Source organism: Calypte anna, chromosome Z (genome assembly GCF_003957555.1).
Source record: "Calypte anna isolate BGI_N300 chromosome Z, bCalAnn1_v1.p, whole genome shotgun sequence".
In the NCBI taxonomy this organism is placed as follows: Eukaryota; Metazoa; Chordata; class Aves; order Apodiformes; family Trochilidae; genus Calypte; species Calypte anna.
Genome location: NC_044274.1, coordinates 60,222,944 through 60,249,265, shown reverse-complemented (window position 1 = coordinate 60,249,265; position 26,322 = coordinate 60,222,944). Strand labels below are relative to the sequence as shown.

General features: G+C 48.1%; 1 protein-coding gene across 2 annotated transcripts; it reads right to left on the bottom strand.

The window, feature by feature from the left end:
* B4GALT1 (beta-1,4-galactosyltransferase 1) lies at positions 1 to 26,322 on the bottom strand. 2 transcript variants are annotated; one of them, XM_030467656.1, is made up of 6 exons: positions 25,993 to 26,322; positions 13,935 to 14,170; positions 7,003 to 7,190; positions 5,486 to 5,608; positions 3,889 to 3,993; positions 1 to 3,395 (listed from the first exon to the last, which is right to left on the bottom strand). In XM_030467656.1, the coding sequence occupies exons 1-6, from the start codon at positions 26,264 to 26,266 to the stop codon at positions 3,260 to 3,262; spliced, it is 1,062 nt and encodes a 353-aa protein (XP_030323516.1). In that variant the 5' UTR covers positions 26,267 to 26,322; the 3' UTR covers positions 1 to 3,259. The 2 variants fall into 2 exon arrangements, with proteins under 2 accessions (XP_030323516.1, XP_030323517.1); XM_030467657.1 differs by lacking the exon at positions 5,486 to 5,608.

Sequence of the window (26,322 nt, the reverse complement as noted above, 5' to 3'; positions counted from 1 at the left end):
TTTGTAACTGAAAATACTTTATTTGACATTGATAGTAAAGTAGGAACACTGGATTACACATCCATTTTATAAATGATAAAAATGCAGAAGCAAAACCATCTACAGGAACCCCATAAGCAGCATGGTACACAAATAACATCCCAGGGAAATGCTGCCTGACAGGACTTTCTTTCATCCTAGCAAGCAAACCTAATCTTAGAGAAACGGAGCACTAGAGGAAAAATCACCACCCACCACAGGTCACGGGCAGAAATCACTTCTGTGCAACACATGCCTTCGCAGAAAAGGCACTGCAAAAAATCCCAGGCAGAGAAATTTCATGGCCAGGTTGAGTCAAGAGTGTTTGGTGATTTTGACTGACACAGTTCCCACAGGGACAATGAGATCTGGAAATCACAGGTCAGCACCGAAGGTGAAACAAGCAACCTGAGGCAGCTTCAGCTTTTAAATGGCTTGTGGCTTCAGCAGCAGGCGAGAAAATTAGCAACAGTTTCATGCATGCTAGTGTCTCTCTGCTGAAAATGGTTTTAAGTTTTCCTGATTCTCCAGTTTCCATTTCTCTCCTCTTACAAGGCACATGTGTAGAAACCTTTGATTGCACCAGACAGGAACAAGTGCTCAGACCACCTCTGTGATACTCATTGCTTTCAGCACCCAGCAAAACCAGTTCTTACACTTTTTTCTAATCTTCAGAGAATACTAAAGCAGTGAAAAATGCAGCCCAAAACCAACCATTCAATTACAACAGGTAGACAGGTAGTCACCCTTTGCATAGCCTGTTAGCAGACAGACACCACTATGGCTGAAGGTCCCCACTCTTCAACTTACAAAAGGCTCAGCACAAAATCACGGTGCTTCTGCAGAGACCTGCAATTTTTAGCAAAACCTAGACTAGTTTTGGTGCTTATCTGCTGCCTGTGGGAGAGAGTCTCTGCTTCTAAGGCACCTTTGGAGAAAGAAAATAAAAACTAAAATCCTTGCCTCCATCTCCATTACTGGTGCAGGCTACAGATACACCAATGGGTTTTTTTTTACAGGTAGACATTTGACCTGACTTCTGTAACACGTCCTCTTCTTGTACCCATTGTACCTGCAAGATGTGCAGAAAAGAAACTGCCAAAAGGGTGTAATTTTTTAAAATGCACAAGCGAGTGTCTCTAAAACACAACTCTGCTTCTGCCGGCTTCACTCCTGGTCCATGCAGGCCATGTTTGCCGAGCTCTCAGCAAAACTAAAGCAGTGGATCTGGCCAGCAACAGCTTTTATGAGAAGGGTGTGAATGCTTTTTCAAGGCGAGACTGGAAAAGCACCCTGGTGTTTCCCCAGTCATTGAAGTCTCCATGCATACCTACAGCCACTGCGGGCCTAAGAAAAAAATGCACTGTGCCCCTGCCACTGCAGGATCCCACCCCTGCAATGCAAGGGTTCAGCAAAACCTTCAGGTCTCAACAAAGAAAACAAAATAAAACAACATCCAAAAGGAAAAAAAAAAAAGTAAAGTAAAAAAAAAACCACAAACACCTAGGGAAAAAAAGAAAAAAAAAAAAAAAAAGTAAAAAAAAAGGTTAAAAAAAAAAAAAAAAAGGCAGTGCTGAAGATGATCCCCAATACAAGGAGCGTCCCTGATTACAACAGCCTTCAGCACAGGCCAAAGAAGTGCAAATTGCTGTGGACAGAGCTGGCAGCAAAGTGCTCACCAGGAGGAATTGAGTTCTCAGTTTCCTGGCTGAGAGCTGTAAATCACAAACCAGCTCCGATAGTGTCAGCGCTTAAGGCTTTCATTCGGTGACAGGAGGGAAAAGCAGGGTGTCTGTATGGGGGGTGTGCCCTGGTGCACTGACAAAAAGTAGCGATCCAAAACCTGCATGTACCTCAAAGCCTGAGAAAATCAGAAATTAGTTTCCAGATAGAGGACAGACATTGCAACAGGCTTTAGGCAAAGAGAAATCGACTGGATGCCTGCCCTGCTGTGAGTATCTCAGCATCGCAGGAGATTTCATGGATGAATACGCAGGGCAAATATAATACATGGCTTATTTATAATGACACCCATAAAAAGCCTGCTAGTCTGAAGATAAAGGAGGCCTTGAATCATAATCTATTATGCTGCACCCTAGTTTAACTGCTTATTAAATATACTGCTTACGATATACAAATTACTTTAAAAAGTTATTAAAATGTTACAACAACAGAAGTACTAAGTGAATTCAAGTTTTATGCATGACTTTGCAAGAAAAAAAATTGATTTTAGGAAGGTTCAGATGACATTTAACCAGCATGGCAATGATCCAATGCTCCACCACTGCTGCTAACAAGTGCCAGCAAATTTTAAAGCTGTAATTTCATCATGCAATTAAATTTATCTTTGTTTCAGAAAAACAAAAAAACAAACAAAAAAATCCCAACCCCAACAAACCAAAGAAAACCAAAATTACCACCCCTCGCCAACATGAAAAAAACAAATCCAGGTGATATTGTGCAGAGGCAAAAAGTCACTACCACATCCAGAAGTACAATTAGCTGAAGCCTAAGCTTTTTGCAGATGCCATCTGTGTAGCTCACACCCTGTGTGTAGAGCTCACTGGCAAATTCTGGCAAACTCTGGCCCAACTCACTCAGAGCCTCCTTTGAGACCAAAAGATATAATGACATTCATTGAAACCAGACTTGATTGTTTAACACTTGATCTGCACACACAGATGATGTTTGTTTTGGTCACTATGAGAAAAAAATATACAATGTTGTCTCCATTAAAAAAAATCTCATGCAAAGCGTAAACTTGTAGGATTTTAGCAGCAATTTACAGTCCTTCATAAAGTGAAACCAGTAATTGATTAAAAGGAATGTTTTCATCCATCCCATTAAAAATACTAAAATATCATGGGAAGCAGCTGCTAATGCACCACAGCAAAATTTTTGTCAAATAATTAACTCAACATGGGGAGCACTGCTGCAAGTAGATCAGATTCAACATTTTCTGGTAATGCAAATATGTGCAACTCTTATGTACAGCTTTCGAACTTATAAAACAACGAAGAGTTAAAAAGTTGTGTAAAGTCACGTTTGCAATCTAAAAAAAAAAAAAAAAAAAAAAAAGGCTCATCCAACGCATTTGAAGATGCTTTGGTATGTCAAAAGAGGCCTTTTTGTTGTTGTTGATGTTCACTGAAACTTTTAGAAAACCAGGAGATCAAAAGCATCAGTGAGGCAGCCTGCTGTCCTGGGCAAAATAGGCAAGGTCTCTCTTTTGTCTTTGATGTTAGCTCTTTGGTGAGCCAATATCCACTGTGATCTTTGTATACAGAGGGTACTTGTCAGTTCTTAACACCTTGTAGGACAGTGAGTTCAAGCCGTCAGAGTTCATTGTCTCCCTCGTATGGGCAATTCGGTCAAACCTGTGGAAGGAGGAGAGGGAACAAAGAACAAAAGGAAAAGAAGTGTTAAAACAACACGAACTTAGCCTGACACTTGTAAAGGCAACATCTCCGGTGTTTTAAGATTAACAGGTCCCATAAACTCTCGGGTTTGGCCAGCCAGACCAGTGTGCAACGGCAGGCCTTTGGGGTCAATTTTTAGCCAGGAAAAAGCAGCCAAGCTTTTTCATCACCCAGGTCCTTTTCAAGCTCAGAACTGGAGCACAGTTGCTCTAAGGACAAGCTGAAAAGAATTGTTCAGAGCTGAATTTCCTACATTTAAGAAATAAACAAAACAAAAAAAACCCAAAACCAAGCAAACTAACAAAAAAAAAGGCGGGAGCGGTGTTTGTGCCTTAGTGAAATGTTGGAGAAAAGGTCTGTGATGAGGTGATTTACTGGCGAGGGGAAGAGGCAGCTTAGAGCAGAGGGTGAGAGGCAGCCGTGAGCCCGCAGCGGGACAGGGCGGACGCACCTCTCGGGATTGGGTTCGTTCTTCCTGTCCCGGGAATGCCGAATCATCCTGCACTTCCCAATGATGGCATCTGGGCGGGATATCCTCATGCCTTTAAACACCAGCCTGAAAAAAACAGATACATTGAACACCTGTGACGTAAAACAGATGCCTTCCACAAATAACCCTTGGTTTGGGTGTGTGCGTCCTTTTTTCCCCCTCCTTCCTTTAAGGTGTGCATGCAGGCTGGCTGACAGGGACAGGAAAAACCCATTCGGCAAGTCAACACAGAGAAGAGACATCCCCCTGCCAACACTAGGGATCTGCTAATTCACCACACCCTCACCAGCACCGTGGGCCCAGTGCCCGAATTCACCCTCCTCCAGGCTGCAGACTGGAATTTGAATGGGAGGCATCTAGTTTTTAACCCACCTGGAAAGGAGCCAGAAGAGCATTCGTGGGTTTTTTTGATGTGAAAGATGCAAGTGCTAGTAAAAACAAGCAAGAATGGCGGTGAAGCAGCATGGATGGACACATATGGTCAGTGCCACAATGGTCCCAGCTGGTACCTGCTGGGCAAGGGGAAGCCTGTCTTTGTTTGTAAAATCTCTGCAAGGCACCAGCAGTTCACTGTCAGCAATGCTGAAAAAGTACCCAGTTTCTTCCTCTTTGTGTCTCCCTTCTAATTTCTACATAGCATCTTCTGCTCCTCAAAACCTTAGTGCCCTAAAAAGAGAGGGGTACCACCTTTTTCAGAATGCCCTGCCCCACCAGGACTTGCTTGTATTAAACAAAAATGCTGAAACTCAGAAATTTTTAATGAAGACCCTTACTGAAGCTCAGAAGAGCATGGCAAGCCCGGAGAAGAGACCATGCAGAGTGGTTTTGCCATCAAAAAACATCAAGAGGGCTTCCAAACCTAAGTCCCCACAATGACTTCTTACAGAGACCACCCCATAATAACTGCCCTGGGGACATGAAGCTGTAAGGTAGAACAAATCCACACCCACTTTCTCCCCCCCTTTTCAGGCAGGGATGGTCAAAGCCTGCCTTGTGCAAACACCTTCCTCTTCTCCTGCAGTTCTGAGCTTTGCTCAGCTTCCTGCCAGGCAGGAAGTGGCAGCTCACAGCGTTTAATTTAGAGTCACAGTAGGACAAATGAAGTTCTCTTGGGAACAAAGGGCTTTGCTACCAGGATGCAGACTCAGGCTGGGTCAATATCTTTTCCCTGCACCCTGCTGTGCACCCCAAGTCCACTTCCTTTGCCAGTGTGAGGAGGTTCCTAAGTGAGAAGGCTGCTCCAACCAGCACAATGGCCTTGATGCCTGCAAGGCTGCATAGCAATCAAATGATGCATGTGTGAGGTAAGGGTGAGATATTTCCAGCCAGACCCACTGCCCAGCACATGGTGGGAGCTATGAAAAGGGGTGCCAGCACCCAGCAAGAACATGCTTTTGCTGATCACCCACATACCACATCAGTCCCCCACCTAGGTGGGAGGCTCCCACAGTTGGGGTGAAAAGACACCCTGCACTCACGAATACTCAGGCAAGAGCAGCAGGTCTGTGCTCATCCCCACCCTGGAAGCACTCTGGGTGGTAGGGCAGTAGCTGTTTACCTGTTATAAATGTCGTCATCTTCACCACCCCAGCCCCAGTAATTATTTGGGAACCCATTGATCTTTGTGAACTGTTCTTTGCTCAAGGCAGACACACCACCAAAATATTGGTTGTAAGGCAACCTGGAAGCAGAAAGATAAGGCCATTAGAAGAGGAGAGGTGTTAGCCAAGGAACAGCCTGCCTGTCCAAAAAAGGAGCTGCTGCTGCCCTTCATCCCAGTCCATAGTGAGCCTGCATCTGCTGCAGGGTACCTCCCTGCAGTGGGGAACAGCACGTATTTTGGTGTCCTGGACTCGCCCAAGGCAGAGGGTGCTGGTGGGCTCAGTCCCAAATGTAGCTGGGAAGTATTTTGCAACTGGTTAACAGATGCAGTCTTTCACTAAGAAACATACTGAAAGGACAGGCTGGTGAGATACCCATCACCTTGCACGGTGACATGCATACCCTGGGAGTGAATCATCAGAGGTGCCACAGAGCTTTCTCTTCCTGCAGCTCTGCTTCTCACCTCCTTGCTCCCAAGTGCCCCAAAGCAAAGGTCACAGTCTAAAACTGTGCTGGCAGGGTGACCAGCTCTTAACAGGGGACGATTCACCAGGAAACCAGGTACAGGTGAAATTCAGACCCACAGCATCAGGAGAGGGCCCATGCAAGGATTATCAGGACCTACCGCAGACCCTGCCTGTTCTTCAACAAGCAGAAGAAACCGCTGGGGCCCCCATTTCTGCTCTAAGCTTCACCTGGGTGCAAGAAAACAATCACAGCTGCTACAGTGCTGGTCCTGCTCAGAGCAGGGATTGGGTCTGCAGCAGAGCCATGCAGGGGTCCTGCCACCAATACCACTGCTGTATCTTTAGCAGTAATGGCCACCATGGGGTCACATCCATTTTTCACTGCATAGACAAGCTTTTAAACTCCCCCTTGAGGATTTGGGGTAGGGGAAAAAAATAAAGGAAAAGCAAGAATTTGTTTTCAGCAGGCTGTTGAGCCCAAATGTGTGCTGAAAGGCATTTCTTTCTGTGTTCTTCCCAGATACCAGAGCAGGTTTCTCTGTGGCCCAAAATTGAACAGCCAAAAATATTTCTTTTGCTCTTAAAATAGCAACTGATGCAATCTTTTTAAAGCTGCACATAATTCTCACTCTGAGACAGTCTCACTTTTCAGACTGGGTGGAAACACTAGCCATCTTCCAACTTCCAGCCTGAAACACAAGAAGGGATACGTGGACACCTGCAAAATGACGGGCTCTTGTTTTTTTTCTCCCTTGCCCTACGTTTCACTTTCCAGAAGCTGTGAATTTTAATAAACTGCTCAGCTGCGTTTCTCCCCCTTCCTCCCCTCCAGCCCATCCTGCTCACAGGCACCCGCTCCCTGCAGGGATGCACACGCCAAGGCAGGCTTTTGCCAGAGACATTTTCCCATGCTTTCAGTGGTGGGTGGGGAGGTGTAATGCAGTGCCTGCTCTGCTAGGCTAAGGGTGGTATTAGGAGCAAAATCCCCCTCCCAAAGGCGTCTCACCGAAATCCGAATTTATCCATGGATACAGAGAGGTGCCGTGGCTGGCTGTAACATTTGTAGGTGTTCCTGTCATCCATTGGGATGAGGTCTACGTCACTAAATACAAAGCAGTCATAGTCATACTCTTTCAAAGCCTCTGTGAATCCTATATTCAGCAGTTTAGCACGGTTAAATTCTTCTTCTCCATCCTAGTTTAAAAACAAACAAAAACAGTTAAGTGACTCAAATTTTACAGTTGACATCAGCAGTTTCTTACCTGCCTCTGGACACCAATGTCACTGCATGACGCTGCCATGCCTGCCGAAGACCCAAGCACCTCCCTCCAGGGATCCCCCTCCCTTGCCCTCCCCACCCCATGCCTGTGGGACCACCGGTCCCTGCCAGCTGCCAACCATGGGGCAGCCAGCATGGCTGAGGAAAAGCTGGACCTGCCTCAGCTCCCCTCTTTGGGTGGCAGGCTCCGAGGGTGCAGGATGCCCTGGAAAGGGAACAGTGCTGGCAGTTTGGGACGTGGCTGTAACACCCAGCCTCGTTTAGGGGACAACAGGCTGGTGCAAGCTGCCTCCTGCTAGGGCCACAGCTCAGGCACCTCCTGCTGCTGCTGTGCACAGCCTCTGCTTTGCTGCTGCTTTGCTGCTCCCCCGCCAGCCACTGCACGGCAGGCACCACCATCTATATATTGAGGGCCTCACCAGGAAAACGACACCAGGAGGTATCAGCCGTGATGGGACGGCCTGAAAAGAGCTGACCCAGCAGCAGAGCACGCTTATCCCAGGACAGGCACAGTTAATGAAGGGAGCTGCAGAGAGCAAGGATACCGTGTGCTCCTCGCTGAGCAACAGGATGCCCCAGGAGAGATCGGCTTGGCCTCTCTCGAGGCGAGATGTTTCAAAAGCACACACGTAGCTTTGAACACAAGTACAGGCTCGCAAATTGCTTGAGCAATTAAAAAAACCCAGCAGAATCATACCCACAAACCCAGGAATGCCAGTGGTATACCAGCAAGGATTTCCAATCCAGGACCCAGCTTTGCAGCAGCAGCTTCAAACCCAAACCCTGTGCAGGGCAACAGAGCAGGCAGCAGGGACCTCCTAGGTCATTAGTGAAAGAAGCTGAGGTTTCTTCCCAGCCTAGTAACCAAGACTGCCAAATCCTTTCTCTTATACCACATTCCACCTTTTCCACTTTATGCCCCCTCAGAGCAGTGTCAAGTCAAAAGACTCCCTTGCTGTGCAGATCACCCCCTCTCCCTGGGGTACCTGCATCCTGTCTGGGTGGAATCAAGGACAGATAAATTATTGTGCTCAAGGAGCAGAAGCTTAAAAAAACAAACAACAACAACAAAAAAACCCCAGCCAAACCCACACTGTCTCTCAAATGGCTGCTCAATAATCAGTTTGGAAACAGTTCAGTCCAGACTGGGTAAGGGACCTGTGGCTAGAAAGCCAACAGAGGTTCTTCAAACAGTCACAAATACCTTTCAATTAAAGGTTTTAACATGCAAGTGTCAAACCAAGGTTTTCAAAAGCATTCATCACCTGCCTCGGGCATAAATTACTTCACAGGGAGGAGTGAGCTTTCGTGGAGGAGGATCTGAGCAAATTCTCAGCACCCTCACCCGAAACAAAAGGGTTCATGCAATAACTAAGGTGGTGGGAAGGTGATCATCATGCATAAGCAACAGCAGTAAAAATCGTCTGTGGAGAAAATTAAGGCATGTCGAACAAAGAGGCTGAGGAAAGGGAGTGGCTGAGGCTGTGGGATCAGAGGGTTTTCTTCCCGCCAGCAAAGGGGCCTTGCCCAGTCCCAGCTGTGGAGTGCTCCTCAGGTCCCACAGCACCAAACCCGGGGCTGTTCCATAGTCCTAAGTGGGGACTAGTGCAAAGTGCCATGTGCTAACACCTCAAAGCATCTGCTGAGTCCAGTCTAGGGGACTATACTCATTCCACAGCCTTCAGCTGCTGTTTTCATAATGAAATTTCAAGGTAAAGGGCACTTCAAACCGATTCTGTTACCAGCAAAGGCTCAGCCATAATGAACCCATGCCCTCAGGTAGCCTCTAACTCCTCTGGGTGACACTCACGGATTAACAATGGTACCAGGACATGTGCTTCTAAACTTCTCTCCAAACACTGCCTAACGACAAACACATGACAAAACATGGGCCCTGCCCCTCTCCTCTCAAACGGGCACAACGCTTCACACTATGGAATCCAAAAGGCTTGAGGGGGGAAGGAGAGAGGAGGGGGTGAGTAATCATGACCAAAAAAGAGAAAGAAAAGCCCCTCTCCAAGCTGTTTTTCAGTATATCTACTGTAAGCAGACAGCAGACCTTGCAGTTAGGTAGGTAGTGACTCTTGGGAGGGCAGGAGCCTGGTTTTCCGCCCCAGAAGGTATTCAGGGCTTTAAAGCATGCACTGGAGAAAAGAAAAAAAAAAAAAAAAAGACTTGACAAGAGGTTTTGCTTTTTTGCAGAAAGCTGTTTCTGTACTTAGGGCAATGTAGAAGCACTGGTGAGCCTGCAGTATCTGAGATTCAAATCTAAAATCTCAACCTTCCTGCACGCTCCCATCTTTAACTGAGCCCCAGCTTTGAAAGAATAATTAAAGGAAAAAAAAGAAGAGAGAGAGAACTGGAAAATCTCCTTTTTTGTGTGCTGCTGTTCCTTCCAAGTCCACACAGGGCACAGCACCAGAGGTGAGCCTCAAAGAGAGCACATAAAGCAAAACTAAAATATCAAGCCCTTGCCTCTGCTTGGCAGCTCCTCATTCCATGAAGGCTCCCTGTTACTCATCACAAGGAAAAGGATCAGTTTCAACTTGCTTGGACAAAGAAGCATCATCCTGAGGAGATGGGCACTTCACAGTGGACTGTGGTGTTGACAATGCAGTCAAGTTCTAGATGTAGCCTCCATGCTTATTTCCTAGGCTTTCAACCACAAAAGATGTAAACCAAGCATGTTTTTGCAGATTTTTTGTTTGTTTTTTTCCCCCTGACATTTTTCCACCCTTAAATTCTCTTGTCCTGAAACTTAACCCATGTCTGAATTCAGTGCAGAGGCCCAGCACACGTTTCTGACTCCTGATTTTACTCCATCTCTCCCAGCATGTCCAAGTCCATCCCCATTCCCTGGTCCACAAGAGACTGTCTGAAAGACCAGAATCTTGCCTCAGCTCTACAGGGTCTTACACTGACTCTTCATCAAACCTGAAGATGAACAGCTTAAACGAAACAACATCCAGACTTCCTACTTCCCAACTCTTCACTGAATTGGATACGCTCTGCCAGACCTACCAAAAAGATACCACCTCTTTTTAGCGCCAGACAGATAAAACTAACACTTTTGGAACTATCACTCAAGCTAAAAGGCCTGCAAACCAGCAAGGAGCCATCATTTGTCCCAGTTTTGCCTTGCCTCCCACTCCCATGTAGGATGCAGCTCTGTGATGGCTCTTGCTGACAGGACAGCAGTGAAGCACTGTGGCCATTCTCTCACCTGGAACCTAAACCCACCAAGTCTTGGGGAGGGTACATGTTTTTGTCTGGCTGGGAGAGCCATCACTTCCAACAGGAGGTTGGTGGGGTCACCCAAGACAGCCTGCACAACATGTGCAATGTTCACACAAAAGTCCACACATCAGTTGACTTGAGCATATAGAGACAGATTTCCAGGACCATATGGAGAGACACCAGGGGAACACTTTTCCATTTCTCTGCCAGAGGGTGTTTAGAGGCCTCAGCATCCTTACATCAGTCAGCATGAGAGAGCAGCTGCAGGGGAAATTCACCTCCCACATCACTGCAGGGGAATGCAGGAGCCAAGTACAATTCCTTCCTTTGTCCACATACCTGGGGGGTCCTGGTAACCCCTGCAATGTAAGGTGAGGAAGTGCGATGCCCCAGTCACTCTGCACTCACACATATACACACTCTGGAACATTGTTACTCAGGACATTGCAGGTAACACCAGGGGCCAGTGGAAAACTGTTGAACAACTTCATGGTTTTCAGGGAATTTGCTAAAATTTCCCTTTTCCCAAACTTCAGTCTGGCTGTATAGCTGAACAGCAGCCACCATTTCTAGACATTTCTAGGTGCATTTCTAGACTTCAGCACCCAGGATTGAGGGAGATACCACAAATTTCCTGCTGCCTTCTCATATGATGAAGCCAAGCTTGCATAGCATCAAACAGGTGCTACAAAAAGCACTCCCAGACACATGTCCTCATCTCAGATTTGTCTCAAAGACACTGCAACTTCTACTCCATGCTTCGCTTTTGAGTTTTACTGGGGGCAGGGTGTGGAGGCTAAAGCACGATACATATTTTCCACTGGCTCCTGTTACACCCCAGACATTTTACAAACATCATCCCCCTTACTTCAGCCAAGCCCTCTTGTGAGGCATTCAGGCACGCAAGAACAGGATGGTGGAGACAGGAGGGACTGGTGATGGAACACATTGCGCTGAAAGGAAGAAGTTTGACATTACCAGTGCAGCAGTAGCAGGGCTCAGAGCTCCTTTTTCTTTCTATGAGATGCAGAGCACAGAAGAGCACGTAGGCAGCGTGTGTAAGAATCAGATCACAGAGTAATTCTCCTTGCTTCAGTGATTGCTTTGCTATAGACAGGTTTAACAAATAAAGGTAATATTTCCCCACTAGAAGGAAAAATAAAATAAAATAAAAAAATAAAAAAAAAAAGAGGGCAGATGCAATGGGAAGGACAGACAAGAAAAAGAGAAAAGCAATCGTCAAGACAGCAGAGAAATAAGACCACTTTCCTACTGTACTTCTGTCAGAATTAATATATTTTCTGCAACTCTTTTTGTTCACTGTTCCCATTCACCCTTGAGAGATGCATCCAGTGGCTTTACTACTACTGACCACTCTGCTTCTTCCAGACACAGCTTGTTAGAGGCATGCAGAAGGAGCATGTTTATTTTAAAAACCAAGTTGTCTTACTTGCTAACCTACATCTGACTGCTGGGTGTGTCCAGGACATACATATCCTTGTGCTGGATGTCACTGCCACCGCAACTTTGGTCACGGGATGTTTATGAAACAAATATTTGCTTCAGTAACTTTTGTGAAGGTTAGCTTTAGAGCACACAGAGAGCCCCACAGCCCTAGCACTGGAGGACAGAACCAGAGAAGAGAAGCTAGCAACACAGGGCAACACAGGGCAATGCAAGCCAGCATGCACCATCCCAGCAGCAGCAGGAACTCCAAATGGGCTTTGGACACTCTGTCTTTACCATAAAGGAAGCACAACTTCAGGTAACTGAGGCCCATTTTTTCTTTACCCTAGAACACCACTGATGGGGAAACACAGACCTAGCTTCACTGCTGGCTCTGGAGATGGCTTCCCTCCCACAGGTGGTGCCCCTGGACCACGGTGGGCAGCATTCCCTGGACTGCAGCAGAGCTGCACAGGACCACAGGATGACTGCTGGAAGTCGCACTGCAGCCTCAGTTCCCAGCCACGCTGAGGAACGGGAGGCATCCTGCTCTGCCACTGGCACCCCAGTGACTGCTGGGGAGGGTGGCTCAGGCAACCTCGTAGCACCACCAGGAACTCACACAGACAAATGCTACACATGCAAGGAAATGAAGCCTGAAGGGCAAAGGGCTGGCCCTGTGTTGCTAGCCTGCAGTGGCACAAGCCGTTCTTTGCCTGACATTGGAAGCATCTCTTCCCAGGGCTTAATTTTAGGGCAGAGAGTGCCAGTCCATGCGCTGCAGAAATCCCTTGGCCACCAGGCCACAAGCAGAGTCAGCCACAGGTACTGGAGCATCTTGGCTGCTGTGCTTGGGAGCTGCTGGTAATTCCCCACAAATCACTTTTACCCAGACCCCTGGCACCCTGGAAATGAGCTATGTAAGAGGAATAGTAGTAATGGAGTATTGGCTTTCTCTCTAGAAAAAGTTTCCTCTTACTTTCAATTCCGTGAGGAAATTCATTGCTTTCATTTTAAATATTCACAGTGTTCAATACACACCAGCTGAACCGCAGATTTAAGGAGTCACATCTGAAGAAGCATGTTACTTCATCTCAGCTTTTGCAGAGCTGATAAAACAAGATATGAACACCTATCCAAGAGAGAAACTGCACCGTGAGACTGCCCAGCCAGTGGTCCCTGCTCTCAGAACTGCATCTGCTCTTTCACACTGAGGATCATGCAAATGTCTACACATTTTAAGTTTTCCCAAGTGTGAACAACATCCACTTATTTAACTGCCATTATGGCATAAATTCAGACAGATTGTTTGGAATGAAAAATTGTTTGTGTACTTGTTTTGCTTGTTTCTTTGTTTTTGTTTATAAAAACAAAGCAAAACAAAACAGCAAAACAGGACTGATACCATCAGATACTGAGGGGAAAAAAAACACTACAAAAAAACTCTGTCATTACTTGTTACTTTTCTGTTCTATTCACCTGCAGACAATCACTCACCTGCTCCATTGCCACAGCTTTGCTTTCTCCATACTGACCCTTTGTGCACTAAGGAAAGTGAAATCCTGTGGCCTTATAGCACACACTCAGTGCCAGATTAGGCATTAGTGCTACCTTAGATCACCCTAAAGATCTCATTGTGCAATTCCTGCAGCAGCTGGGAAAAAGGAACATTTGGAAATAGGATTTACATTATGTTGTGACATTAGGGTTTTTTCCCTGCTCACCAAGTGGCTTTTTCACTTCTGCTTCTTGAAGCAGAATTTCTTAGAGTGAATTGTGTTTGACTGGATGAGGGAATGCCAGGTTTTTCATCAAAATCCCGAAAGCAAAATTGCTTATGTTCATTTCCACTTCTGTTTTTTTGGGTGTAACAGCCTGTTTTTTTTTTCTTTAATTAACCTTATCCCTCCTCTGCTTTAGGGGTCACTGGCACTGTTACAAGAGTGTTGTAAAGCTCTGTGTCTTCAACATCTTACCTGGCTGATAACATACACTCCATAATCTAGCTGCTGTCTTTGGAGGATTGGGTGCAGGTAATATAACCAGTACTTCAGGTGTTCCTCTCGGTTCCTGAATGGTATGATTATTGCTACTTTCTGAAGTGCTATACAGTCCTTTGGAGCAAAATGACCTCCTGCTTTGACCTCTGGATTTATTCTTGCTACTTCTTCCAGGTTCACAGACTGGGAAAACTCCACACGAAGAGCACCAACTGGAAGAGAAGCACAAAGTGAATTAGCACACACAAACTATTTGTCTGAGCATGCATTCTTTACACACATCTGGGTCTTGTTTTGTTTTATCTTCTAAATACAATGGTTAGGATCCAAACAAAATCCCAGAGGTGCATGGAGGTGTTAAAGCTTGGACCAGCTATTTCCACAGCAACCACATATTCAAGCAAACCTGCAAACACTGTAGCCTCTTGGTATCAGACTCCAATCAAGTTGCTAGTGCCAAACAAGTCTTGAAAATCCTCCCATCTGTGTGGCAAACCAATTGCTTTGCTCCTACTGACATGTACACCACAAAACCAGCCTTACCCTCTGTGCTCTCACACACCTCTCATGGTGTGAGAGTTGAGCATTTCAAAAACAGTCCTGCTCTCCTATCAATGTAATCACTTATGCCAGTGCTAGCCACATGCAAAGCAAACAAAACCCCCTTTCTTGGTCTTTCTTTTTTTCTTACAGATATTTTCAGTGTTCTTTAGGCATACCCTTTTTCATTAAAAGTTCTGTATCAGAACTGCTAAAAAAACATATCCAGATTTGCATGCAGGTTGACAATTCCTGCACATGGTTTCAACAGTGGCAGGTTTTGAAACCACCAAAATAATCTGTGCCAAAGCTGATGTGTAAAACTGGGAAGCCCCCCTGGCACCACAGAGAGAACAGCAGCCTCCAAGCTTCTCAAGACAGAGAGCAGGGAGAGAGGGCAGTGACAGTGCTGGGCACTGATAAAGCTGATGAGATCATCTAGGGCTCACAAACCCTTGTGAATTTCACACAGAGTGCTCTCTGCTTCCCTGGGATTCTCTGCTCTGCCACGCTGGCACCCAGGTGGTTCCTCCTGTGCTGCCAAACATGGGTCTGGGGTGAAACATGGCACTGCTACCACTGTGAGCCCTTCCTTCCATGGATCCTCTCTGAACAGCCAGGCTGTTCACCCTGAGGAACAGGCTTCCTGCAAAAACCTAATGAGCACAGTGCCTGAAGAAGGTATTAGCTCTCTTGCCATCACATCCTGCCCCAACAATGCCAAGCAAATGAACTGGGCCTGGTGTAAATGCTGAGCAGCTGCAGTGGGAGAGGATGCTGAGTCCCACACACAAACCATAGCACTAGGCTGGGGATCAGTCCTAAGGATTTGACTGCTATACTCTCCCCCTCTGACTAACTTTTAGTCCTCTAAAAGACTATGGCTGTCACTATCAACCTCATGCATACCTCAACACATGACTACTGAAAAAGCAAAAATAGAGTTCCAGGGTCAGGGCTCATTCTCTGGTTATTTATCTATAAGCAGCTACTTCAGTCCAATTTTGCTTTCTATAAAGTGATGCTCTCTCAGGTTGGAGGTGGCAAGGAGGAGACTGGTAAAACAGGCAAAGTTGCTCAATGCACTCCCAGAGGCAGTGAGGAAGCTCTGTCTGCACAGCCAAGGCAAGACCTCGAAGAAACCTGCATCATGGGCAGGATCCAAAAGGATCTCCTGATCTCTGAATTTTGCACAGGTTTAACAGGCAAGTTTGCACTTTTCCCTCTCACACAATGGGAAGGCAGCAACTTCTCAAACCCCAGGCACTGGAATAAGCCTGCCCACACACTCCGCACCCCCGAGATTCCCAGCTGCACCCACAACATGCCTGCCCAGTTGCCCCACAGCGCAACCCGGGTTCTGCAGATGCCTACCCTGCGGCTGCACGGCCAGGGCCAAAGCCTCTCTGCCCAAAAAACCATCCTGCAGGGAGAGCTGCAAGAGCACTCTGCAGCAAGAGGAAGAGGCCAGAATGGGAGGAACCGAGGCAGGAAGGAACACAGAGCAGCTAAACTGGGACTGGGGCTTGGCAGTAGTAGGATAGGGGCAGGCACTGCCACCCCCGTGCTGGTGGGACAGGCGCCGGAGCAAGGAGGCCAGGAGGGGCGGAAGGGGGGGAGCACATCGCTTCCTCTGAATTTGGTTATCGCTTCCCCGCTGTAGTGGCAAGCACTCTCCCACGCCGGCCTCTGGCCTTGACCCTCCTCCATGCCTGCTTCCCCCAAGCCCATCCCTCTGCCTCACAGCGTTACCTCCGTTAGAAGACAAGCATTCATACCTAGCCACATGGTAGCTTACCATGCTACACACACTCCTGTGCATTTAGAACTGCAGAAGGTATTGCAGCCGGCACGGCTTACCCAGCCAGTCCTGGCCAGCGGATGGGATTACCGTGGGCATCTGTACCTAGGGATGTTATTTCCCTGCCTTTCTCGCACCCACCGCCAGCATCAGGATCGCCCCTCGGGGAGGCTGCAGGAAGCGGCGGGGCGGAAGCAGCACATCCCACCCCTTGGTGGGGCCCTGCCAGCCCGGTTTGCTCCCGGGCATCGGCAGCTGCCGCCGCACCGAGCGGCCCCTGCCCGAGGGGCAGCCTGCCCTCCGCTGCTCCCAGCTCTGCGCTCCCAAAAATCAACTCCGGGGCCCATCAGCCCATGCCATGCTTTCTGGTTTAAAGAACAAAAGGGTCATCTAATGTCTCGCACTCACTTGCGCAATGTAAGGGGGGAGGAAACAAAAGTTTGGCGTTTTGGCAAATTCACAAGGGCAATCTCCCGCCAGTGGCTTGTGAGCTCCTGCGGCGCCGGTTCGGCCACAGGCATGTGGCCACTTCAAGCAGGGCTCTTCAGAGGCTGTTGCCTGCCAGCACCCCAAGCCAAACGCAGACCTCTCACCCTACCAGTGCTTGCCTTTGTGAGCCTTCAGGAGGCTGGAATGCCAACAAGGAAAATATGGGAGAGGAAAACACATTCATTGCATATATATAGCAGCTGTGTAAGACAGATTCAACAGTTTCAGAATCCTGAGGGACAGTGGTGAGAAGTGACCTGAATTCCTTTGACCCTCCAGTTAATCACACCAATTTTAGAGGCAGCACACCTTGCAAACGCTTTCCCCGAGGCATGCAGATAACATGCTGGTCTGTGAGGAGACCCCAGGCACTGGAGTTCAGCAAGGCAGCCACTCCTGAGACAGGCTTGATGCAAATCACCAACTTAATGGACTCACTGGCATCAGTTAAGAACATGAAAAGGTAAAAAACTGAATAGACCGTTTTTACATGCAAAATGGCAAAACTTCATAAAGCCATGTGGCTGACAAAAGCAACAGCAACATACTGACCACTGCGAATGGATGCTTTCAGTTTGCTTCCCAAGCAGGAGAAGGCTAAAGCCAAATCCACAGGCTTTCCAACTGGTGGCCAGTCATGGTTCCAGTTACTAATTTTAAATCACTTTCACCAAAATATTACTATCTGGAAAGCAAGAAGCCCCAAGGCTTTTTGGGAAGTCTCCCAAGGGTGTTGACTCGGGACCTGAGCTGCTGGTGTCAATATAGCACATGAAGTTTTCTGCGAGTGCTGTCCCACCAGCCAAAACTGTATCCCTATCCATGTTTGCCAGGTAATTTTTCCAGGTCGATTCACTCCATCTCAATCTTTTCTGCTTATGTTTAAGCTGACTGCCTGACATTTGAGCCACTCACTGTATGCTGAGCGCCTGCGAAAAACAGACAGGTATGACAGAGCTATGTGGACTTGCAGCTCCAGTCACCCATACAGCCCAGGATTTGTAGGCAGACACCTTTGGGTTTCAGAGTTACAAAGCTCCAACAGAGACGCTTTGTGAGCCTCCATCATGCATTTTTAACAAACAAAAACCTCGAAAACATGAAAAATCAACTGCCAGAAGCTTGAAAAAGACACAAAAGCACAGCATCACCAGGAAACCCTTCTGAGATTGTAAAGGGAGGTTTTAGCTAGCAGTGGTAGGGTAAGAGAGACACACAAAAAGCCAACTTCCCGTCTCTGACACTCAGAAGAATTTCTGCTCAAATGGAAGGTGCACAGGAAAGGCATCGTGCAGGCACAGATAACTGGGGGTGCACACAAACAGGAAGCAGCTTCTCACATGAAGTAAAAGGTAAGGGTTGCAAAAAGCCAAAGGCAGCATGGCATTGAAGCCTGAGGAACCTGGCACACAGCCCTCACTAACTTCTTACACCCTGGTGATCTGCTCACCCCCTACTTTGATAGCTATGACAGCTAAAACTCTTGCCAGCACATGTCCTCACCAGTGATCATCCTGCTGACCCAAAAAAGAGGACCCTTGCACAAAAAGCTCAGAATTGGCTTGGTCTGATTCTGTAATAAATCTAGAGGCTGCAGTAGCCTCCCTCAACCACAGAAGAGTTGGAAAAACTCAAGCAGCAATGCCCCACAGAGCCAGAACTGTATTCTTGTGACCCCAGGGGGCCTGCATACCACAGGTGCCATGCTCCATCCAACAAGGTGGTAGCAGGTGGTAGCAAGCAGATACAATATGGGGCTGCAGCCAAAAAGAGCATCCCCAGAGAAGAAGGGGTGGGGGTGGGGTAGTCAGGTGGGTTGGGAGGGAGGTCCTTCCCCAGAAGAGCAGTGCAGTCCCAGCAGAAAGAGATGAGAAGGAGGGCAGCTGAGCTAAATGGGCAGGTTTGGAGAGGTGTACCAGCAGACTGAAATGCCCTCTCAAGTGCTTCACTGGAAAAAACCCCACAAAATTCACCTGCATGCTTTAAGCCATGTGCAAATATCATATTTAATTGAGTTAGAATGCAAGCAAAAGTTTGTAGCACAGGCTGGAAAAAGTTTTTTCCCCAAACAGAGGAAAGAAGAATGTTTCCATCACCCAGGCTGGGCACTGCTCTCTCGCGATGTGCACACCCGCACTGCCATACTTCAGCAAACCATGGACAGGAAGGCTAGAAAAGAGAAGCAGAACTCGCAGAAAGAAAAAGAAAAAAACCCACAAAAAGCAAACCACAACCCTATTTTAGCAGGCACCCATCAGAAAAGGGTAGGGCTTGGCCACACCAAGTCTGCCCTGACTGGGAAAAGCAAAACCAGCTCCACCACAGAAAACGGGCGGGGGGGGGGGGGGGGGGGGGTGCGAGACCGCCCACTGCAGGCTGTGGAACAGGAGTCACTCCAGCCCCCAGACCCATGTGGCAGCTCCAGGACAGGCAGGTAGCTGCATCCCATGGCTCAGCAAGGCACACATTTCCTATTAAAATCAGCTGAACTTAAGGGCTGTGCCAGAAGCTACACAGGCAGCACCAGCCAGGCTCAAACTTCGGTTCAGCCCAGACACGATGGGACAGGACTGGGGAAAGGGACAGCCCCAGCACCCCTCAAGCAACTGGGTCCATCCTGTCCTGCCATGCAACTCATCAGCCTAAGAGCCACGAGAACACCTCTATCTCCCTGTAAACTGGCTGGAAGAAACAAAATAGCTGGCAGCACTGGGTCTGCACAATAGCAGGTCTGCATGATTAACTGAGCAGCTACAGCCAGTGACAAAAATTCCTTAATCCAACCTCAAACACTGCTTATTCCAACACGAGGTCTCACACATGAACATGGTGTCTTAAAATAAAATAAAAATATTTTTTAAATCTTGTCTTTTCCACGAGAAGATAATTTTGTGAGAGAATCAAAACCCCGTCAGTGGCTCAAATCCAGCACAGGCTCGCTGAAGCGGTTTTGAACCGCCTGAACCATCTCCCTTTGAGCTGGGCAATCTGCATGCGATTAGCCCTGCTCGTTGCCGTCGACAAATTAAATTTCAGGCCTTCAAACAGCAAACTCAAAACAAACAAACAGAGAGGCCCGGATCAGAAAAAGGCTGATCTGCCTTCTGCCAGGAAACCCCCCACCATGCCGCAGGATGGGGTGGGTGGACTGGAGCTCTCCTGGGCGTCCTGGCACCCCTGGGCTATTTCTGCTGCAGGTAGCCCCAAATCACAAGGCAGCCTCCACCCAGCCCACAAGCCCCCTGCCCATCCTGTCCCTTCAGTGGCAACTACACCTGGATCCCAGCACTGCCCCAGGGCTGGGGAATGCTCCTCAGATAGCACCAGCTGGGGTGGAGGTGCATCTGTCTGGCCAAAACTCAGCCAGGGCTTGTACACCCCCAAAAGCATGGACTGCTGCAGGGAGGAGAGGATGGGAGCAGGGCACTGCCTGCCCTGGAAATGGCTGCCCAGACCCTGCTGCTGCCCAGTGCACACCTGTGCACAAACTCGTCCCCTAAAGTCTTTAGCGGGCTGCTCCCAGCTTCAGCAAGACGTGTGCAGGTAAGTCCACCCAAGTGAGTCTAGCGACTCCCCAGCCTGGGGACTGGCAGCAGGGGAGGTGACAAAAGCAGACTGTTTTTCAGACAAACATCTGCAGGGGCCTGGGGACTGCCCCGAGCTCCTGCAGCTCAGCTGCAGCCAGCAGGCAGCTGGAAAGGCTCTTTACCATGCCCAGAATCACGGACAGCCATGGCTTGCCCATCCTGGGTGTCCTAATCCATTCCAGGATCACCAGTCACCCCTCATTGGAGGCACCTAGGAACTGATATGCACAAAGGAAAACACTGTCCTGTTGGGGACAAGCTGAGCAATGGGACATTCTCCAGCCTAGAGAGATAGGGGTGGTGAGCTGGATGCGGATACTGCTGCATCCTCATCTCAGGGAAGCCCAGATTTTTGGCTCCACCGCTGCTGTGGATTGGCTCCCTCTGTCCTCAAACCTTCTGAAGCCAAAGTCCCTCCTCCCCCGGGGAGACGGATATGCAGGAGATGGGGGAGGGGAGCAGTAGCTGAAGGATGCTGGCTGAAGAGGAGGAGAGGAGGAGAGGTGGAGCCCACCACCTTAGACTTGCTCATGAGGCCACTAGACCCAGAGCACCTCCGTGATGAGGACCATGTACCCCAGCACTCTACCCTTCGGGGTGTGGGGGGCCCTCAACAGTGACAATGTCCTCCATCTGCTGAGTGAAGTCAGACTACAGAGCTCCACACCAGAGGAAGAAATTTGAGAACTTAAGCAAATTCTGCATCCAAGTGCAGTTAGGGAAGCTGCAATCATCTGTCTCTTTCCATACACAAGCTTGGCCCAGTTTCCAAAGAAACTAGCTACTCCTTCAGATCAGTGCTGGCAGGGAACTAAGCTTGTTATAAAACACTAGATGAACCAAAAACTTTCCTTTTCTCCCCAGCACATCCCGTTTGTTGGGCTGTGAACCAAAAACTTTCCTTTTCTCCACAGCACATCCCGTCTGTTGGCCTGTGTCCCTGAAACAGCTGCTCTTTGGGAAGGCATGCTACCGCTCCAAATTAGTTTGAAAGCCCAATTAATAGTCCTTGACCTTCACTTTGACCAGGTAAGAGGATGCTAAGGATGCTCTCACAACAGAGGCTGCTGAGACAGCCCGCACTTCAGAGGCAGAACTTGTTCCTAGCCACATGGGTAGCTGCAGAGCTGTCAGCAGCGTTGGCAGGATCATGCATCTGCTCCCTGCCAAACATCTTAAACATATTCTTTGTAGAAGTTTAACAGAATTTCTCAACTTCTCTTTTGAGGCCAAGAAAGCCAAACTTTGAGCAAATTTGTACACGTGTTAGCTACCCCTCCCCCCCCCCCCAGCCCCCTCTGTACTCTTCTCTTTGAGTTTCTGTTTTACTGTTAAAAAAAAAAAAAAAAAAAAAAAGGCAACAGCAGAGGGATACAACATAACCCTACTCCAATCATGAGGTAAGTAACTAGTGTAGCACCTGGGCTGGAGGGGAGGCTGCAGTACTGTAAAGGTTAAAAAAAAAAAAAAAAAAAAAGGCAGACAATAGCAAGTTTAGATGAGAGAGAGGAATGTGAGATGCTGCACGCAAAGCAAATCCTTTCTCTACCACTTGGTCTCGTAAATGGCCCTACAGATTCTCCCCCCACAGGGAGATGACAGCCCATGACTGCAGGTGGGCAATGTGACAGGATCCAGACCCCAGACATGCCAAACTACCAAACCCCTTAGTCACATATCACATACACCACCAGAAGTCTCCTTAAAAAGCAGTGTTTTCAGGACCTTGTAGGTTTCCACTCTTGTGCCTCAGATTATGCCCTCTGGGATTCTTGCATTGCTAAAGCATCCTCTATCCCTGCCCATGCAATGTCCACATATATAGGGCCCTCAAATTAGATTATTTGTGGATTCACTTACCTCTCAGCTCTAAAAACATCTGTGATACAGGCACTAGGCATCACAATTGATTTGACAGGCTACCTCTGTCTCCTCAGGACAAACCTCAAAGCATCAGATTACTCTCATCATTTACCTTCAGCATAAACAATTTAGAGTGACTACTTGTACTGAATACACAGTCATCAGAAATGGTGCCTCAAAGAGAAAGCCAACGCCCTAGGTCCTCCTAACAGCTGGTCACCCACAAGCCTGCCAAAGGAGCTTCTTTCTCTCCATCATTTTTTTAAAACATGCCTTCCTAAGAGTGGGAAGCATCTTTTCCTATACAGGACTCTGGCATCTCAAGTTGTTTTTCTTGCACGCCCAAGACTCCCAGCAAACAGCCATTTGGAAACTGTACTCCTTTTTAATTATTAGTGAAAAATTGTGTCTTTCTAGTGGTTTATGCTTTGGACAGTTCACTGGTTCGTATATTAAGATTTGTTTGTCTGTTTGTTTTATCAATATCCCTTAATTTTTAGGGTTTGGGGTTGCCAGTTTGCTAAAATTAAAACGGAGGGTGAGAAGCTACTGAACCAGACACCTGCCTGCAACATGTTTAGAGCACTTGGGTCATCTTTGCCATGAGATACTCACGGGGATGAGGGTAGGAACACATCTCCTCAGTCTGCCATCCCTTACCAGCCTCACCTGTTATCTAAATGAGGGTCAAAAATCATTAAGGAGGCAGCTATATTCTAAAATATCCTCCATAAATAACACGTGCTCTTGATCAGTCAGAACTTCAAAAATTACACTCCTGAAATACAGATAAGCTGGTCCATGAGATTCTGCTGTGCAGACTTCTGGCATTGAAAGATAAATGCTGCTTTAAGAACAGCTCTTTCAGAGAGGGATCTTACTACCAAAGAACATGCCCCCTTCTACACTCCCTCCTAGAACCAGCAGGCACATAACAATCCCATCACCAGGACACAAAGATCTCATGGAAAAAGTAGAAGAAAAGCATTTTTACATATTTAAAGTGCTTAGGCCAACACCTATACTACTTCTACAGAATAAACTTTAAAAACAAAACAACAAAACAAAATGTAGCAGTTTGGGGAATGGATGGATGGATGGATAACCTGCAGAATCTATCTGGGTTTACTTGCTTTCAGGCTTCTCAGAGGCTGGTATTTCACTGCAGGAAGCAGGCTCCACTTCTCAATACTCCACTTAAGACTCTAAGTGGCAAGAGCTTGAAACTGGAGAAAAGACCCAAAATGCTTATATTACCTTGTTAGAGAATTTTGTAGCTGTTAAGGACTTCTAATTCAAAGTTGAATTATGGTATTATTTCCCCAGCCCTGAACTATGCTTTTAAATTATAAAAAAAGGCAAGTGAACCATAAAAGCATTCAATTTGGCAGCCTCTTGTGGAGATTATACCTCATTCAGTTAATGCACTTGCTGTAGAGCCAGACAGCAGGGATTGTAAACTGCTCTAAATGTACCTCAAAAGAAAACTCAGGGCCTCTGGAACAAGTACCTGACCATTCAAAAAGCCAGGGCAGCTCAGCCACACATATCCTGCACGATTCATCACATGCTTCCCAACAAAGTGGGGGAGCAGGGAGGACAAAAAAAATTTTTTTTAAAAAAGGGATAAGGTACATATCAAGAAATTTAGGTTTAATATGAAGGAATGGGGCAGTTGGAGCTACCCGTTGCCATCAGAACACTTGTCCATGGCTTTGTAAAGGTGAGTATCACAAGAAGGTCTTGCTGGTTCCTGCTTGTTATGCTCATACTGATAAGGAGCTCTGTGAGCAAAAAGAAGAGGTTTGGTTTTGGGTATTTTTTTTATTCTGAATTAGTGAATTGAGAGTCAGAAATGCCTGCAGAGTGTACACCTCTCCATCCCCCACCCTGGCATTGGAGATACATGAGATGTTGATCAGGGCAGACGCAGCTCTGAGCAGCATCTGAGGTATGACAGGATTGTTTTACAAATGCTGTTTGCAACCAAAACCTGGGAAGAGCAGGAGAAAAATAAATACCCATCAGGTTTCTCACTTACATGCTGAACACAAACGGTGCTGGCTTGCACCTCACAAGCAACGAAGGTAACACAGGTAGAAACCATTTGTGTACTGCTTGTAAAGAGCTACTTTGTACATGGCCCTGTAGCTCTATGAACATCCATAACCACTCCCAATAAGCCTCATTTGCCTTTTGGTGGATTCCACAAATTGCACTGAAGGTGTTACAAAGATGATACAAAATATTTTAATGGATCCTTCAGCAACGAACTCTTTGAATCTTGGGGACACGTAAGAGCATTTCTCTAAACTCCAGGCATTTCCAAAGCACATGACTCACTCATGAGAGGATCAGGGTAAGTGGAGACCATTTAAAGCAAAACCGCAATCATAAAGGGCACCCACATCCACTCTCTGAGCACTGGCTTGCACAGCTACTTTCAGCTTAAAGAGATCTAGGGGGAGAAAAAGTGAAAGATACAAATCAAAAACAACAACAAAAAAACACAGCACTGTTCCTGTTAGTGACCTCAAAACCGCCTTCCTAAAATAACAAACCAGTCACTTGTTACTCAGATGCACTGATCCATAAACAGCTGACCAGCAAGCGCCGAGAGAAACTATGAATTTCTGTGCTGGTTTTGTAAATTGAAAACCACAGGTAGCTTCTTGAAAGTCTCTTCCTCCCTCATCATCTCTAGTAAAAAAGGTGAATGTGCTAACATATCCCACTGATGAAGAGGGAGATGATCCCCAGGCTCCAGGCCCTGGAGGGCTTGTGGCCCAGTACCTATCAACTGGGATGTCAGCAGGTCATGGCAACCAACTCCACCCACACCAGAGGAGGGTTTGCTTAAGGAGCAGCAGCTACAAACAGCAACCTGGGTGAGAACCATGTAAGGGGAGGAAAACTGCTGAAACCCACCTTGCCTCTACCTCTGACTTGTAACAAGTCCACAGCTACAGGTGGCCAATGTTAAAAATCGGGTCTCCAGCAGGCTGCAAGCCTGTAAGAGCACCCACCAGTCCTAGGAGAGGCCTGTGAGGAGCACAGCTCCAGTGCAGATAAAACACACGCCAGCCTGCCACGTATCAGGATACTGCATCACAGGACCACAGACGTGGGAAGCGCCGCTGGGATGCATTAACAACAGTATTCATAACCCTGCCTCACAGCACTTTTTAAACCTATGCCGCTCATCGAGCAGGTCCGCGCACACAAAAGACTGAGAAAGCCTGAACAGCACAAACGGCCCGTCTGATCTTTCCTGTGAAATTGCGCAATACAAGTATTTTGGGTAAAGTTCCCAGAGGAAATTACCCAACCTCTACGGCAACCAGAAAGAAACCCGACAGGGAGGGAGAGCTTCCCCGAAAGCGCCGGGGCTCTGCTCACCGCTGCCTTCCGGGCGAGACCATCCGTGCCTCGGTCCCCCAAAACACTGGCTCCCCGGGGATTCTCCCACAATCCCCCTCCGCCGGCGCTGCCAGGCTGTGTTGGCTGACCGGCGCCACGCGTGGGCAGACACGCCGCTATCACACCCGCCCCGCCGCGATACACACCTACCCGGGACACCGGGACACCGGCATCCGAGGCGCGGCGGCGGGCGCTACCGGAGGGGTGTGGGGGGCGGCGGCCCCCGCTTCCCGCGCTCTGTGGCCCCGGCGGAGCGGCGGGCACCAGGAGGGAAGGGAGGGGGGGAAGCGGAGCCCCCCTACCCCGGCCCAGACCCCGACGGGGCGGCACTCACCGAGCAGCGGGGAGGGGTCGGGGCAAAGGCCCGGCGGCGGCGGCGAAGCGGGAGAGGACCGGGTGCGGGAGGCAGGCGGTGGCGGGCGGGAGAGCGGCAGCGAGAGGTTGGCGGGCGGCGGGCGGCGAGGCGGCGGCTCGGGGCTGCCCGGCGGCCCCAGGGCACTGTCCGCCAGGTAGTAGAGCAGTGTGGCCGAAAGGTGGAGTGCGCAGAAGGCGACAAGAAGGCGGCAGGCCCGCTGCAGCGAGGTACCGGGCAGCGACGGCTCCTTCATGCCGCTGCGCTGCCGGGGAGCGCCGCCCGCCCCGCACCGCGCCGCCGAGGGGGGAC

Coding starts and splice junctions, on each gene's coding strand:
- B4GALT1 (XM_030467656.1), bottom strand. CDS start 26,266: ATGAAGGAGCCGTCGCTGCCCGGTACCTCGCTGCAGCGGGCCTGCCGC. Junction 3,994..5,485: donor GATGACGACATTTATAACAG/GTAAACAGCTAC, acceptor TGTTTTTTTCAG/GCTGGTGTTTAAAGGCATGA. Junction 3,396..3,888: donor AACGAACCCAATCCCGAGAG/GTGCGTCCGCCC, acceptor CTCCTTCCACAG/GTTTGACCGAATTGCCCATA.